At 40.6% G+C, this 18,244-nt stretch overlaps 1 protein-coding gene across 1 annotated transcript in view; it reads left to right on the top strand.

Moving 5' to 3' along the window:
* Positions 1-18,244, top strand: part of SCAF11 (SR-related CTD associated factor 11) — a 79,108-nt gene that overhangs the window by 28,788 nt on the left and 32,076 nt on the right. Inside the window, exons 4-7 of the mRNA XM_090042394.1 lie at positions 3,136-3,213; positions 5,780-5,874; positions 8,502-8,569; positions 13,699-13,754. Coding sequence (XP_089898520.1) covers positions 3,136-3,213; positions 5,780-5,874; positions 8,502-8,569; positions 13,699-13,754 — 297 coding nt within the window. The remainder of the gene's footprint in view (positions 1-3,135; positions 3,214-5,779; positions 5,875-8,501; positions 8,570-13,698; positions 13,755-18,244) is intronic.

Raw genomic sequence — 18,244 nt, 5'->3', positions numbered from 1 at the left:
TTCACTATGGTATGGATCAGTCATTGTTTTGTCCTCCCAACTAGAAGAAATGAGTTGTTGGTTGAACTAGTAAAGTATCCATTTAACTCCTTATGGCAAGGAGATCCCTGCATAGCCCCACTGTTCCTTGCAATGTCGGGTTGCACCTGGTAGGTTGTGTAAACCCTGAGGGAGGGCAGCAGGATAGGAGCTTGAGTCTGCAGCAGGCAGCCCGCCCCTGTCCCATGCATAGATTTGTGGGGCCTGGATCCTCCCATCCCCTGGACAAACTGCCTGTGGCCCTGTCCTGTTCCTTGCTAGGGCTCTGTGGCCATGCATTCCAGCCCTGTCCCTGCCCAGCTCTCTTCCTCCCTCCTTCCTTCCCTATGAGAGCCCCAGTCCACACTACCTCCCACCCAACTTACCTATGGGAGCTGTTCTCCAGGCTGCCTAGCAGTCATGTAAGTATACATGCACATGTCATCCCCTGTCCAACTGCACTCCTTCCTAACCCCTTGCAGGCTGGACCTCTGCCAGCCTGCAGAGAACTCTGCAAAACTGCAAAATCCGCAGGTTTCTCTGTTTTAAATTAAGAAATCTGCATTTTCCTTCAGTAAAAGGGAGGGGAGGTCTGTGTTTTTCTCCATGTTTCCATGGGAAACAGTAACCCAGATCCCTACTGATAACTAGCACAATAATGATATGGGCTTTCTGGCTTCAACCTTCAGATATTCCATAGGAAGTATAGACAGTAGTGCAGGGTCAGTCATTTAAGAGCAGTGATCTTTTTCTGAAATCTCTCTTTCCCCCTACTTTATGGCACACGGTTTAATTTCTAATGAAGAGGAAGTTTACTGAAGTGCATTCCTACTAGAAATGGAAGACGACTCTCCCTATGTTCTTGTTGGTGTTTTTATGAACCGATATTAAAACAAAGAGGCCTGAGGGGGGAGGAAGGATGAGGGGGCGGAGCCACCAACCTCGTTGCTGGCTGCCCTTTGTGCTGCCCCACCCCTTAGTGCTGATTGGCAGAGAGGCAGGGGGAGGAGGGATGAGGGAGAAGCTGCCATCTTGTCTGCTGCCCTTCAGGCTGCCTTGCCAGCCAGTGCCTTCCCCTCCCAGCAGCAGGGATCACCATTTTTAAGTGTTTTATTTTTAAGTATTTTGGTTGATCTTGTGGATTTTGCAGACCATCCCAGATTTCAGCATCCGTGAAATCTACAAAACCGCAAGTTAAATAGGTCCCTAGTTATATTAAAATCCTGATGAAGACAAAGCAGCTTCTAATTTTCAGTTTTCTTGGGGTACTGCAATCTGCTGAAGCATGTAAAAATTGTGTATTTAATAAGCTAAGGTACCTCTAAAAGAAAATTGTGTTTTGTCCTCACTAGGCTTTTATTCCATTTTAGCTATTACCTGCTAGCTCGCATTTAATTAAAACACACTTCTTGAAATGAGGAGGAGCATGAGTGGAGTGTGGTGGACAATGGCACATTACTAAAAAAACCCATTTAAGATTTAATTGTAGGTTGGAAATATGAATTCCACCAAACTTCTACTGCTTAGCCAAGATCTAGTAATAAGAATCTTTTCGCAGACAGGTAAAAGATGAATAATTGTCTCTCTGTTGTGAACCAATATCCCTCCACACAGGGGAGACATAATAGAAGGTTTATTTCCTCTTTCTTACTTCTTTTGTTTGGAAATAGATCCTGGTAATCGGTACATGTAAAAATGTCAGTTGTTGGTTGCATCAGGCATCTTATGTTAATTCCTTTACAGCAAATAGAAGCATCACAGAGGTTAAGGCCTTGTTGGGCAACAGATTTTTTTTTGTTTTACCTTGATTGTGTGTGTGTATATGCTAATTGTATGGTTTAGAAAATAGTGTAAATTTTGGAGGATGGAAAAGAACTTTTCAGGCCATAATTTTCAGATTGCTACTTAAGTTTTTGTTTTCTTGGATATAGTTTTGTAGCTTTGAAACATGAGAACGCAAATGTTCTTGTATAAGGTGAAGTAAAGCTTGTTACTCTGTAGAAAAAAGTGGCAGGTAATTTTGTATAAATATAACTTCTTAACTGAATAATCTGATACATTTTGTTTCACGGAGGTAGATTTTCTCCTTATTGCATTTAAATCACTCATCAGGAAGCCTCTGTTTAATCTGTTTTTACAAAAGTGGATTGTTGGATATCCTTTATTCTTTTAATTTCTTGAAACTGCACTTTCAGGGAAAGGTAACAGCTTGACTGTATACACACAAACTTTCAGAGAGACAGTGGGGCTGATGGGTGGATAATCAGGTCTGTCATCTTTCATCTCCAGTGATAATATCCTTGGTAAGAAATAGCAGTATATGGAGACAAATTCTCCATATGCTTGAAGAAGGGTGTTTGTGTACGAAAGCTTGCAAAGAACAATTTTTCTGACTATTTAGTTGGTTTAATAAAAGAGATTGCATCTAGCCAAAGAACCTTGTCTGCCCATTATCTATGGAGAGACAAATCCAGGATTTGAGAACTGAAACTAAGCATCACAGAGATGCTTAATGGGATCTTCCAGACTGACCACTGACTCCCAGTGGGTAGAGTGGTTTTCTTTAATATTTACTAATCTATAGAGGAGCCACTGGGAACTCCATAAGATTGGGCCCCTAATATAGTCCATGACCTATTGTGACCTACTGTATAAAACTTCTGAAAAGATTACATGAATATACTATCTCAAATGGTACAAAATGAGAATTTATAATCCCTATTCCATGATGACATCTTGAGTTTTAACATATCTTAAAATTACAGTTATATGTTTATTTTTTTAAAAGCATCTTAACAAAAAAGATCAAAAATACAATTAAATAAAAAATCTGATTTTTTTAATATAAATCTTTTTTAATTGTGAATTTTTTATCCACCCTGCGTTGTTGAAAGATTAGATATGTAAGTGATTGATAAAATACTAAATCTGTACCTAACATTTATCATGATATAGTTAATTTTTTCTAGAATAATAAGCAATAATTTCTTAAGATGTGTAAGCCATAATTTTGTGTGTTCAGCAAGCTGTATTCTCTGACTTATTGTTAAATTTCAGATATTTGGACTTTTTCTCCTTAACTTGATACAGATTATAATAAACAAAATTTTCTTTCAGATCATGGCTTTGTGTCCTATTGACCGCAAACCTTTTCAAGCAGTATGTGTGTTTGATTCATTAAAAGACTGTATAAAGGTAAGTCCCAAACTCTCATTTTTTTCTTTCTTTTTTAAATAGCCCATGTAGTCTCACAGGTATATGCCAAAGCTTTTTCCTCCTGGATTAAAGAAGGAGTGACCACCCTCAGGCATGGATGCCACAAGTGGCATGGTGAGCTTGTGTGTGTAACGTGGTAGGTTGGGAAGATGGGTAGGGTACCATGTGGTAGGTTGAGAGACAGCATAGTGGTGGATAGGGCAGGGAATGTAAAGCAGAGTAGTAGATCAGGCAGGAAGCACAGGCCAGGGAGCAGAAAGCAGAGTAGCAGATTGGTTAAGTGTGGAAAAAAGGGATCATAGTGGCACGCCATGAGTGTTTGGTGCTAATTTGTGACATGCCTGCCAAAATGGTTGGCTCCCACTGGGTTGGAAAACCTTATTAAACCACAATAAGGAAATAAATTCTAATTGTACTACCTATGCTGAAGCAATTATACCATCCATTACAGTGGTTAATGTCCAGAACAGTGCTAGTTGAGTCTCCAGCAGATTGTTTGGGTGTAGTCCATATATTTCTGAAAATAAGATGGAAATAAAATGTAATTTGTTTAATTTTTCTGTAAATGAATCTGTGCGAGATTTGTACATAATCATTATGTCTTTGAATCAGTGGTTTATGTCTCTCTCTTGTTTTATAGCTCTATCAGTGAAAATAGAAGCTAATATTTAATGTATAATGAATCTGAAATATTAAGTCTTATCCATATGGATTCCTAAATAGTGTGAACTGTAGCTGCAGAAAAGTATTTAGGGACCTAAAATGTAAATTAGGTGGATGTAAATGCTTGCTTCTGGTTGAGCAATTCACAAAAGCCTTGCCAAACTGCTTTGGCACTACAGCAGCTTTAAGTACCTGAAGTGCTACTGTTCGTGTCATCTTGGCCAATCTGAGTGTCCTTGCACTTCCATGGATAAAGGTAGAAACAGACTGGTACCAACTATTTGGTAGCAACAGACAAGGGACCTGTCCCTTTTGGGGACTAATCCAGTAGCTGTTTTCAGGCTTTTTTTAATGGTAGGCTTAATGTGTAGATAGGCACAGCCAGGATCACAGTAGCCCTGGTTATTTCCAATAAAAATAGGGCTAGAGGAGGATGGCAGTGGGGATTGTTGCTGTTTATATGGTAATTTTAGTGCCTTAAAGCAGTTTCCCAAGAAGTGGGAGACATGGCTTGAAAACCATTGCCCCAAACTCCCAGGAGGAGTATCTTAACTACAGACTAGATAGAGGGCACTTTCCATCTCTCCTGTTGAAAGCTGGGGGATTGTATAGAAAGGAATGCAAGTTTAATAGGGTTGGAGAGAATTAGCAGAAGGGAGCATGCATCTGTTGCTGTTGCTGGTGTTATGACAAACCCCTGGAGGTTGAGGAGTCCTGTATTATAGTCCCTGCAGTAGCATTTCTGTATTTGTGCAGGGCATTGAACCAGATTACCCTTCAGCTTCCTTTCAGTCCTATGATTTTATAACACTAATAAAAAACCTCGTTCCAACTTTTTTTATTGGTTATAGAACGTGGGTTGTTCATATTTTTTTTTCTTGTGTAGTATTTTGAGAGACGTAATTGAGGCACTGGTTTAAGAAATGAGCTTCTGTTATTTCTTGTGCTTCCCATCATTGTAGATTGTCTTTGAATCTGCTGTCACTGAGGTATGACCAAAAGATACCTCCCTTTCCTAGAAAATACTTTAGTACAACTGCATGCTTGTATGCTCTTTCTTCTGAAGAACCAAGACACTGTCTAGAGTAAGATAAACTAACGTTTAAAGTGTAAGGAGATTATTAGCCAAGGGACTGTACATTTATTTGTCTTGTTACAGTCATTTGTTGAAAATTCATTAATTGCATTATTAGCAAGTTGACAAAATAAGAATGTAAAATGTTAGTACAAGATGTGATGCAATAGATATAAATGTAAATAAGAATGACTCGTATGCAGTGGTTCTCCCCCTTCCCCTCACCCCAAATCTTTTAAAACAACTTTTAAAGTTATATTCCTTAATCCCTTTAAAAACTCTCCTGGTGTGGACCAGTGTTTCTTCACCATTTTCTGCACATTCCCAAAGCTCCTGTGCATCTGAAAATTCTCTTTATTTTGTTTCCTGTATTTAGAGGGCTGTTTTGTTATTGAGATTAATTGTGCCACATGTTTGGAAATGGAGCCGTATATAGGGACAGTATGCATTGCACTCTGGCAGGTGTTGCATTTTTATATACAGCAAGTCATATTGAATAGCTCAAACTAGAAACTTGGAATTGGCTAGCCTGTTTTGAAGGGGAACTAGTGGACAGTATTTAGGTTTATGACAAACCAGGGGAACAGTTCTGAAGTGATGCATGAAATTGAACAGATTGAATTATTTCTGGTTTTAGAGGTTCTGTTGGATCCAAATAACCTATGGATTAAGGATGTATCAGGCCCTTTAGATGTATCTTAGAGGGTGTATCAGCTAACTATTCTTTGTATGTTAATTTAAAAAAAAATGCATCTGTTGGTTTGCACTCTAGTTGTTCCAAAGTTGACTGACTCTTTTTTGTTGCAGGTTCAGGTGAGGCAACTAAGGGAGAAAGAAGAGAAAGAGAACTGCTGCTGCAGTAAGGGAAAATGTTGCCATATCAATATAAAAGGCTTTAAGAGGTCGGTGGTACATTGAATAAAAGATTTAGCAGTAGCCATAATGGAATATAGACATAACTTAGTTTAAACATTTTGGAGTGGCTGTCCTATTTTTAAGTTAAGTTTTTACAGGAAACAAAATGCTCCCTTTTCCCTTTAGTAGCATTTAAGCATTCTTTTTTATCACTAATACTAGGTCTACTTGATTGCATAAATACTGGGGAAGAGTTCAAAATAAACACTATTTTTTAAATATTTAAAACTAATTTTGGAAGATCCTTCAAAAGACTGTTTCATGTATTTGCATCTTTTATGCTTGATTTCTTTGGTCCAGGCACTAAGGAAAAAAGGATAAATATTATACCATAAGAATAAGACTGTTGGATAGTCACATTTTTTTCCTTTAAGATAACTAGGGATCTACCAAATTATGATTATGCAATTTTTGTGGAAACTGCAAATTTGATAGGTTGTCCATGGAAAAAGCCCAGTCCGTATGAAAAAGAAGGAAAAGTGGGTGGCTGCAAATAGAGGTAGGAGGCCCTGGTGTTGTGAAGCCTATGGGGAAGGGGCAGATTTTTGCAGTGGAGTGTGGCAGGGCAGCCCCTGCCATGCCTCTGGATTAAGGGGCCCTGGAAGTCCTGCCCCTCCCCAAAGTCACAGGTGATTACTCATCAATATCCAGGGGAGGGGCAGGACTCCCAGGGCCCCTCGCTTAATCAGAGGTGGGGAGGGGGGCTGCCATGCTCCGCTTCAAAAATGGTGCTGGATGCAGAGAGTGTATGAGTAAATCACACTGCTTTGAGAACTGCTTCTTGTTCCTTATTACAAAAAGCATTTTTCTTCCCTGTCCTATATTTATAATGGCTGTTTTTCTTTTACAGGGAAAATCAGTTTCTTCAACAGCAAAAAAAAATTATTAGGGAGATGAATACATAAATTGGGCATACAGGAGTCATAGTAATAATTTACTGAATTGTTTGGGATTTCAGCTGAATAGTGCCTCTTGATTGTGCAGTATCTTAGAAGGTTGTCAGAATGAGTACAGATCTCAGCTTAAACTAAAGTTTACCTTAACTAAGCTTAGTTTTATATGCCAAATAAAATACAGGAAGCAATTTCACCAACATATCAACATGCTAGATTCTTAAAATAAACTAGTGTAATTTAAACATTTTTAATATACTTGTTATACTTTCCCAAGTAAAATTCCTTGTTTTTAATTGAAAATTTCTAAATCTGTTAAAAAGTTTAACTGCAGAAGATTTTCCAAAAAAATAAAACCGTTTGTAAAATTTTAACTTGAGCTATTTTCAAAAACAGTAATAAAAAACAAAATACTGTGTATTGCCATTCCCTTTTCAGTCATTCTCATGTCTTTGAGAAATTAACTACTTGCTAGTTTTCATGTACTTGTAACCAAGTGGTAATCAAAGGATTAACTTGTTGTATTCTGTTGTGAAAATGCATCTTAATCTTTATAGAAGACTTAACTTCTTACCTTCTTTCTCTTTGGTTTACCTTATGATGCTCAATTGGTTAGATCAGGGGTAGGCAATGTGTTTGGCCGGAGTGCTGAAAAAAACACAGTGTCTACCTTGGGAGTGCCAACATGCCAGAGCCTGGAGCAGCTGTTTGCAGTCTTCTAGCTGTAGCCGGCCCACGGAGCCTGGTCTGCTTGCAGCCTCCCAGCTGCCTGCTGAGAGCAACCTGAGCTCTGTGGCTGGCAGCAGCTGCTTAGATCTCAGGCTGATGGTGGTGTGCCAAGCAAAATGGCCTTGCATGCCATGCTCGGCATGCATGCTTGGTTTGTTGACCCCTGGCTTAGATTAAACTTCATCCCAAAATTAAATTTAAGAAAATCACAAACAAGTGAAAAAAGTTAAAGTGATGACTTTCTACCTATGGCTTAAGGTCACTTGTGTGGCTTAAGGTCACTGTTTGGTGACTCCTATCAAATCCCAATAAATCTGAGCATGAATTGAAGTGATTGAATGTTCCAGAACTATTTCAAGATAGGTAGTTTTATATAATGATTTCTTTTGGAATCCTAACATTCCTATAAGGTGGATCATTAGATAAGAGACAAAGTTTCTATCATCTTAAGTAGAAATATGACGGAAGAAATGCCTAAAAATTGTGGCTGTCAGGACTGTCTGGCTTTGATAAAATTTGTTTAGGTTTGGAAGATCTGTTTTATCTGGGATCCAATATTATAATGACAGACAAGACTTTGAAATTTGTGACTTAAATCATGCAGTGTGGCCAGGCCTTGATTTCACTGATGCTTTGCATGCCTATTATAAGCATTGGCAGATATTAATCAAATAGCTGAATCCAGACCCTCATTTTACATGTTTGAGTCAAAATCCAAATTGAGTAAGGCATCAAATATTATGTAGGAATTGGTACTTCATTGTTATGAAAATTGACTAGATGTTAGGATGTGTAAATAGTGAGGTTTCTAATGGAATTTTATAGGAGGGGCTGCAGTTACATACCGCATATAAGATCAGTGCTTCAGTAGGCAAAAGTGCCTAAAACTTGGGACAGGACCCACCTTTCTTTGTTATTAATGTTAGGCAGTGCATCTTATACAATGCTGCCCATTGCATTGTTGCAAATAACTCTTCATTAATATATTGCAGAAAAGATGGACAGTTAGAAAAAGGACCATTAATAGCAAAATTGTGTAAAGATGTGGAAAAAATCCGCAGTAAGTAGATATTTTTCCTTATTGTTGCTTTAGGACCACATTAATCTCAATATGAAACTCTAGGATTTTTTTCCTTTTGTGATGTAAAAACATTGATATTGGGGGCGGGGGCGAGTCTTGTATTATGTGTATTCAGAGATAGAATTGAATATTAAGCAGCAGAATTTGAGAAGCAAAGGGAATTTTTTCCGGTCAGATAGAACTCCAGCTCTACTAGTTCTATAGCCACAGTAGTCCAGGAAATGCATGAGGAGCAAGGATTTTTTTGTGATACCTTTTATTGGACCAGTTGTATAGCTGGGAGAGCTCTACAAAAAGCTTTTAGGCAATCAAGTGCTTTTCCGCAGGCCTCAAAGAGACATTGTATAATTGCAATACATAGTTATGTGGATGAAACTAGAAAAGAACTTTCCTATATCAGAATGTGATGCTTAATGAAAAAAATATAAAGGACAGATAAATATGAACACAAGTAGGAGCACACTTTTTTCACAGACCTCACAGTCCTCATGTTCAAAGGGAATACATAAAAGATCTGCAGATAACAGACCTGGGAACAGAAATTCACAACCCGTCTGGACAGTTAAAAAACAAAACAAAAAACCCCCAAAACAAAACAACAACAAACAAACCAAAAAACCCCTTCATTTTTAATACAGATAATCTAGGAAATACTGCTGCTAATCTGCCTGTACTTCATGGGTCAAAACTACTTGAATGTTCTCTCTCTGCCACTAACCAGTAGCGTGCTGTACTACTTATAACTTAGGGGTCTGCTTTAATTTGTGATTTTCACAGAAACTGCAGAAGACAGCATTGTTTGCAATCGTATTGGCCACAGTTTCCTGCAAAATCAACCTGAAAAACCCCCATTGTATTAATATATTACACTGTTTTAGAAAGTCCCAGTGCTTACCACGATACAAAGACAACACGATAGTCGCTTGCAGCCTTAGATCATGTGATGGAGTTAGTCTGCTAGTAGCATGGACAAAGTGAAGGAACAGTCCTTGAAGTGAAAATGTTTCTATTAAAGTTAGCAATAATGAGTGTTTCTAGACTTTTTGTAGAACACTACATATAATAAATTATGATGCTATAAGTTATCATATATTTAAATTGTCATGTTATAAATTTAAATATTAAAATGTATATAATTACTTTCTGTGGAATCTGCTATAGTTATATGGTATGTGCCTCTCCACCAGTCAGCAGCAAGGGACAGGGCCACTAGAAAATTCAGGCTAAATCAGTGCTTTGTGCTACAACCAAGCTGCAAAATTTGCTGTCTCGCTGAGAGTTGAGTAGACCTCTACTTGTAATGGCTCCTTCTACCACCTCTTTGCTCCTTGTTCACAGCTGCCCTCTATCCCTCTAAACAGATTGTGTTTTCCTGAAGGCTTTCCCATACCGTTTAGCTGATATTTCACTTACCTTTTCCTTAAGCCATGAACAAGTGTTACACTTATGCAAGGAGAAAAGCATTTTTCCCAGTTTGGAAAGAGAGCACACAGCCATTCAAGGGATTTCTAGTGAAAGATTGCTCGTTTTTCTGAGTAGTTAGATTGGATGCTTATCAAGAAGGTTTCCCTCCTCCCAGTCTAACTTGAACATCTGTACTTTTCTTGAGTGTGCAGCACACCCAGTATCCTACAGTCCTTTGAGTCTCCTCCCGCCCTCCCTCCCTCCCTTTAAGGGGGAAGGGATGGAGAATGCTGGTGCTCTGACACCTTGCTCTTGGGTGGGCTGGGCTGTCAGGGAGGCCTGTTAGGACCTTGCCCTGAAAAATTCCCCCTGCTGCATTCTGCTGGCTAGCTCAGCTGAATGGCAGGGAGTGGAGCATTCTTCTTTGTGGGAGAGCCCTCCCAGAGCAGATTCCAGCTGAAGGAGAAGGGTCTTCAATCAGATTATTGGTGGGATGGGGGGCATTCTCCTGGGGCTGGAACCTTCCCTGGGTGGTCTATGGCAGTAGCTGCTTTTCAGCAGCTGCCACCTACCAATTAATAAGCCTGTCTCCTTCCCAAGGCAAGGGAGAGAGCAGGGTGTCCATTAATGGGGTTCCCTTAAGGATGAGGGTGGCTGAGTGCTGCCTGGCTGGGGAGCTTATCTGCACAACTCCACCTAAGGGACTGGAATGCATGTAGGCTTCAGCTCTGGGGCTATTTTTCTACCAATAAGAATTTCAGAGGAATTCTTAGTGCTAGAAATGAACTCCTGTCTAGCCTTAGACCTGAAGAAGGGCATGTGAGACCCAAAAACCTTGTCCAGCAGTTCTTTCAACCAGAGGTGGTTGGGGGGGGGGCGTGTAATCATGCAGTCTAAGCTCCCTTTGATTCCTGCCCCACCCAGAGTTTAAACCCAGCTGTCTGGCAGTGGCAGCAGCTTTTTCTATTCAGGTAGAAGTGAGGGAGTCAGCTGACTTTTATTACAATCTACTTGATTCCTTCTAAACTCTTCATTCACCAGGTGTTAACTTTTAATAGTTTTACTAATGAAGCTATCCTTTCTTCTGCATTTTATCGTTTGGTAGCTGCTCCTGGTGATGCAGTTCCTATTTTTGAGCCCTACAGACTGTTTGTAATTCTAGCGTCAAATAGTTCAGGTATGGAAATGTTCAGGGGGAATATTAACTTGGGTGTGAAAATAACTTTCAGTGAAGCATTGGATGCACTATCAAGAAGTTCCAGAAGGCTAAATTTTGTTTTATGAATCTGAAAGAGATGTCCATTTAATTTCCAAGACTAGAGGACTAATGAAACAATATCCTTTTACTATTTTTGCCTACTTTCTTGTGTTCTCAGTGTAATATATGATATAGTAAATGAATACACATTCTAATAAAGATTTTTTGTTTCCATCTTAAACTGAGTAATATAGCCCTAGGACCCAAGCTTATTAGTAAAACTTCTAGTTTCTTTGTAACTGGAAAAAAATGTGTTGTGTTAAATGTGACAATGCACCACACCATTTGCACACCATTTTCAAAATCCTAGATCTGCCCATGCTCCCAACTATACATTTGGTCCAATAAAATATATCACAAGAATACTTGCCTGTAATAGAACTGTGCTAACGTACAAAACAGTATTGTGAACATTTTCCCTTTAAATCACAGTAAATCTATGAATTAAATGGATTTCTTGTATTGTGGATTGAAAAAACAATTATAGAACCTATCATAACTCACCCTAGTCCCTGCTTGCAGAAAAACCTGCAATTAAGTTAGAGCAGTTCAGAACTGGGATGCATTAGCAACATTTTGGGTAACATTTTCTGATTAACTCCAACTCTAGCGTGTTGTAGGAGTATTGCTCTTTTTTTCCTTTTTTTTCCTTTTTTTAAGATATTTGTTTTACAAAATTCATCGGAACTTTAAAAACTTTCCCAAATTCCCAGGCTTATAGACTCTTTTTTTTTTAAAATTTAAATTAAGTCCCTATTGGATATATTTTTGAGCTATTTCAACTGTGGAAAGACTCTCTCTCATACGCACGTGTGCACGCGCGTGTGTGTGTGTGTGTGTAGAGAGAAGCAAAGAGTGTTTCGTGTGTGTGTGGCGAGAGAAGCAAAGAGTGTTTCTTTCCACAGTTGAAATACATAGAGAGAGAGAATGCACACCTGAGCCTCACCCAACTATTGCATCATTAAATTAATTCCGCAAAGGAAATGAGACTAACCGGAAGTGAGCTTTAAACGCCTTCTCATGCTGCTTAACTAAAGCTGAATGGATTTCAAAATGTAATGAGTTTCTGATAGCATAATTATCAAATTAAGTCCTCTCCACTCCTAAAGGAAACACATAAAACAATAGATTCATAGATTGTAAGGCCGGAAGGGACCTCTGATAGAGAATAACCAGGAAAAAGGTCTTTTAAGTAATGGGGTTCAGAGTGTTATAGCAGAGGTGCATTTTTACAGATGGTACTGTTTTTCCCTATGTACGTTTTTATACATTTATAATCAAGTCATTTCACAGTTGCCTTTTTGGTAAACCAAAGAGATTAAATCTTACACATTGACAGCACTTTTCCCAATCATTGCATTTTTCTTGTGACTCTTCATATCCTCAGAAGTGTCTGTTGTCAACAGAAGTTATATGCATAGACAGCTTGTTGAATTGGCATTCTATCTTGACAGTTTTATCATTTATTAGTAATCCATGGGCTCACAAGCTTTGCTGTAGTTCTGGTCATGACTAAATAGAAACATGGTCTCATGGGTCTCTTTCCTACCTGTTCTCAAGTGCTTGCACCTACGTCTCATCCCACTTACCATTCTGTTGGCAGGTACAACAATGTAATAAAAATATTCCACTCCTAATGCTAAGTAGCTTTAGGAAGTATGTTGGGGTTTTTTTTAGTTACCTTTTTACAGGTGAAAACAAAGCAAGCTAGGCAGATGATTATTTAATTGTTCAATGGAATGTGAGGAATTTAATCCTGGTTCACAACGATTGCGTCCTGCCATGGTAGACATTCAAGATCCTACATGGCAGAAAGCTCGATAATGGAGTTGGGGATTATCAGTTGGGGATTAAATTCCTCAGATCCAGCCCATTATGCATCTGCCAGCTGTAACCAGGCTGTGGACCTTTAAGTAGCTCCCATGTAGTTATGGAGCAGAGGAATTGGGCAGCTCCTGCTTCTCATGGGGCATCTGGCTGAATAGTTGTGGCCTACAAGCAGTTGGTCCATTTTCCACAATTCTAATGGAGATAATCTGGTTTCTTCATTTTCAGCTCAATAGCATTGGGAGTCTGGAATAGATGACTAGCTCCAGTAGCATCTTAATTGGCCTCTGAACAATTTCTCTTGAATATATATTTAAGCTAGTAAAAATACACGATGCTGTTTTTATATGGTTTAAAGAATGAATGGCTCTTTCATTTTCCATTCTTGTTACTGCAGCACTTCTTAGTAATTTCCTCTGCAAATGCTTCCCAATATTTTCCTGGTTCTTCTCTATCAATTGTTTTATACCTTTCCTTTAGGAGTGGAGGGGACTTGATTTGATACCGGATTTTTATTATTTTTAATACTGTATCAGTGTTCTTGTTTATTATTTTTTAATACTGCATCAATAAGTATTTTTTAAATTGAGAGAAATTTATCAGTTTAATTTTTCCACAGGTGATATTTCCACTGATGACAGAAGAAAGAAGACTGCATCTGTGAAGATAAACAAGGTTTGTTCAAACAGCATGTGTAAAAATATATTGGTTAAAAGTAGGGTTCGGTATTTGACTGGTCAAGTAAGGTTCAGTCAATTAACCAGTCAAATACAAGGCATAGATTTTTTTCCATTAATAAATGTGTCAAAAAATCATATCTCTGTCAAGAAAACTACAAAAAAGTGTATTTTTTGTAAAATTGCTATAATCTTTGACCAGTCAAAAATATGCAGTCAGTTGACTGTCTTGCCAATTCTAGTTAAATGTACACAGGAAATAGAAAATTGCAAGTTTTTTAGTTAACTTTTTTTCTTTAAATAACCATTGTGTTCCTTATCTAACACAACTATATACCTTTAATAAAGAGCCAGTCATTTAAAATACTGGTGGTTATTGAATCTATTCTTTTCACAATCTACCTGCAATAGTTAAGTAGTGGTGTGCTTTGTTGATGTATAACAAGGCTGCTCTGGTTTCTTGAGAGAGAGTGATTGGCCATTCCCATTTCTAAATCAGGGAATTTATAAACGGTCCCCAATACTGAAAACATGCATAGCTAAACTAGTCAGCCATTTGTCTGGCAAATAGTGTCTGTTTTTTGCTCTGTGTGCGTGTATCAATAAAAGCATTGTTCATGCCATGCATGAGGTACTCTGGTTATTTTGTGCCTTAAATAATAGGTATATTAAGTAATTTATGTAAATAATCATTCGTGTTCATACTTAGCCTAATTACAAATATAAACTGTATCTGGAGAATATTGGTTACCATCTTCCTCTTCCCTCACTTCAACATTACTCCAAGGATGTGGAATGGAGGCCATAAAGAGCCTTAATCTCAGTCTGTCCCTCTTTCTTTTCACGTAAGCTGTGGTTGTGGTGGCCTTCACGCTATTCCTAGTTTCTCTTGGTTTCTTATCCAAGAAACCTTTTCTTAATCAGTTGCTTTTTGACACTTGTTTCTAAATGCATAATATATATTCCTGAGCATCTTTGGCAGATAGAAGATATCCCGATTTCAGCGGTATGTTCTGTACCTACTACTTTGTGAGACTCATGTTTGGTGTCTTGTGCTTGAGGTTGGCTTCTCTTCGGTTGCCATTTGTTAAGCCTATATGCCTTGGAAACTGTAAGGATGGATGCATTTAGCTTCAGCTCTTTTTTAACTCATTGTGGCCCTTCATGTCAGGTTTTTCCTTCGGTTTTTTGACTGGGGTTGTAGTCCTACAGAGGAAAAAAATCATTTGTCATTTGAGAAGCTTCTGATGTGGGGAATTAAGACTTTATTGCTGGATTAGCTCCCTAAAATGTGGCTGCAGAATGGAAGAACATCCTGCATACAGTTCCAGTATTTGTTGTATCCTGTTGTTGAGGCGGGATCATCCTTATCCAAACCCTTCTATACAGATTCATAATCTAACCTCTTAGTAAAACTGTCAACCCTAACACAATACACCTTAATCTGCCACAGGTTAAAGCAGGGGACAACAGCAGCCAATGTCCTGCTTTTGTAAAGGGTTGTTAATATACATTGGGGTGGGCAAAATATGGCCCATTGGTAGGGTCCAGCCCACTCAGTGATTATATCTGGCCTGTGGCAGGTCCCTTGGTCCCACCTGGCCCAGGCATGGGGGGCAGCCCAAGCCATGGTGTATGCAGCTGGTCCTGCTAGGCACAGAGGTACCACCTGGTGTAGAACACAGCCCATCCTATCCCCGCATGCAGCTCTTGGGCATACCAGGAGCTGTAGTCCATGGGACTGGGCCATGGCAGGGGCAATGGCTAGATTTGGCTTCCTGGAAGCCCCTACAGCAGCTGGGTCTCACCCTCACTTTCTAGTTGCCCCTGCCAGTGTCTCTGCTGCCTGGATTCTAGCTTCTCTGCCCTGCACCCATTGCTGGGAGCACTGGATGTGGAGTGGGTGAGCAGGGTCTCCATGGAACCAGCAACCTGGAGGGACGTGGGCAGTGGGGTTCCGCAGGGCTCGGTCCTCGGGCCCACGCTGTTCAACATCTTCATCAGTGATTTGGACGAGGGGGTAAAAAGCACCCTGTTCAAATTTGCTGATGACACTAAGATGTGGGGGGACGTGGGCACATTGGAAGGATGCAACAGGCTACAATCAGACCTAGACAGGTTACAAGGGTGGGTGGACGAGAATAGGATGGGTTTCAGCACAGACAAGTGCAAGGTGATGCACCTCTGGAGGAACAACCAGCACCATATCTACAGGTTAAGGAACTCCCCTCTTGTCAGCACGGAGGCGGAAAAGGATCTTGGGGTCATCATTGACTCCAAGATGAACATGGGCCGGCAGCGTGGAGAGGCAATTAGGAAGGCCAACTGCACCTTGTCATGCATCCACAGATGCATCTCGAGCAGGTCCAAAGAGGTGATCCTCCCCTTCTATGCGGTACTGGTCAGGCCGCAGCTGGAGTACTGCATCCAGTTCTGGGCACCACACTTCAAGAGAGATGTTGACAGCATGGAGAGGGTCCAGAGGAGGGCCACTCATATGATCAGGGGACAGTAGGGCAGGCCCTATGAGGAGAGGCTACGGGACCTGAACCTGTTCAGCCTCCAAAAGAGAAGGCTGAGGGGGGATCTTGTGGCCTGTTATAAACTAGTCAGGGGTAATCAGGCATTGGGGGAGTCACTGTTCCCCCGAGCACCGCCAGGAGTGACCAGGAATAATGGTCACAAGCTGGCAGAGGGTAGGTTTAGGTTAGATATCAGGAGGCGCTACTGCACGGTCAGGGTGGCTAGGGTCTGGAACCAACTTCCAAGAGAAGTGGTGCAGGCTCCTACCCTGGGGGTGTTTAAGAGGAGGTTAGATGCACATCTTGCTGGGGTCGTTAGACCCCAGTATTCTTTCCTGCCGTGGCAGGGGGTCAGACTAGATGATCTGCTCACGTCCCTTCTGACCCTAGAAACTATGAAACCCATTGCAGGGATGTTCATGTAGTGGATCACCACTGTGCCCCAAAGGTGCTGGGATGGCCCTACTCTTTCACCATCCCATGATCCCAACGCTGCTTGCCTCTCCCACTCCCAAATACCACTCCCCACTCTCCTGTAGCCCGATCTAATCTGCCCAGACTAGTGCACCATGCCCTTGGGTCCCAGGCTGGTCTCTGTGGAGACCCCATGCACACACTCAGTCAAGCACTGAACAGTTTGCCCAGCCCAAATAATTGCCTAGACCTGATTATACACTTGAGATCCCAGGCAGAGGGCTATACTTCCGGCTACAGAGGAAGGCAAAACTCGCCACAGTTGTACTGATTTGTCCATGGGGTAAAATTCCTTCCTGTCCCCATATAGGGCGGGCAGTCTGATCCTGAGCAGAGGGGCAAGGTCCCCTAGCCATGACCCTTTGACTGTAAGCCCCAGCAGGAGCATTGGCACAGCCCACTCAAAATCCTCAGCCTGCAGCCAGCACCCAGTGTCTCCCAGGAAGACTTAAAAAAAGAGAAAACCCTGACACACATCTCTAGGTTTTTCAGGTAAAGGTGGTAACCCTGTTGTTACATAATCTCTCCAAAGAACTTTGTACAAATTGAAATTGAGAGGTGCTTTATTTTAGTTTTCTCCTGTCCCTTTGTTTTAATTGAAAAACTTTTGCAGTCTTTTACATTAAGTTAGGGGTTACATTAAGAAGGGGAGAATTGAGGACCTGGGTAACTAACTATAGGCCAATTAACTTAACTTCTATCCCAGGGAAAATCCTCGAAAAATTCATTAAGGAGTCTATGGGTGATACGATTCTGAATGACAGCAAGCAGGGCTTTGTCGCAGGTAGGTCTTGTGTTACCAACCTCAACTTCTTTTATGATCAGATAACTCACCACCTGGATAAGAGAGAGGAGGTTGTCACTGTATACCTTGACTTCTTCCAAAAACCTTTTGATCTAGTATCCCAGGATGTTCTCATGAGAAAACTGGAGGATTGTGAGCTTAATTGCTCAACAGTTGAGTGGGTAGGAAGCTGGCTGTGGGGTAGGACCCAGAGAAGTGGCCAGTGGTGTCCTGCAGGGGTCTGTCTTGGTCTAGTACTATTCAACATCTTCATCAGTGGTTTGGATGTGGGGGGTGAAGAACTCACTAGCCAAGTTCACGTATGACGCATAGTTATGGAGAAGCGTGGTCACGCTTGAAGATAGGTCTGCCTGAATCTGTAGCCTAGACAGGTTGGCAAGCTGGGCAGATCAGAACCAGATGAAGTTCAACATCTGAGAAATGTAAAGTGCTCCACCTGGGGATGAACAATCCCCTGCACACCTACAAATTTGGCAGTGCCAATCTGACCAGCACTACGAATGAAAGGGACCTGCGGGTAATAATAGACCACAGTATGGACATGAGCCGGCTGTGCAATGCCATAGCCAGCAGGGGTAATAATACTCTGGCATACATCAATCAGTGTATCTCCAGCAAAACCAAGGAAGTGATTCTTCCACTCTACTCAGCATTGGTAATACTGCAGCTGGAGTACTGCATCCAATT

The sequence above is a fragment of the Crocodylus siamensis genome, chromosome 4 (assembly GCF_052110815.1).
Source record: "Crocodylus siamensis isolate JL-2025a chromosome 4, ASM5211081v1, whole genome shotgun sequence".
In the NCBI taxonomy this organism is placed as follows: domain Eukaryota; kingdom Metazoa; phylum Chordata; order Crocodylia; family Crocodylidae; genus Crocodylus; species Crocodylus siamensis.
Note: the sequence above shows the minus strand (reverse complement) of the source record. Positions and strands in the feature narration are given on the sequence as shown.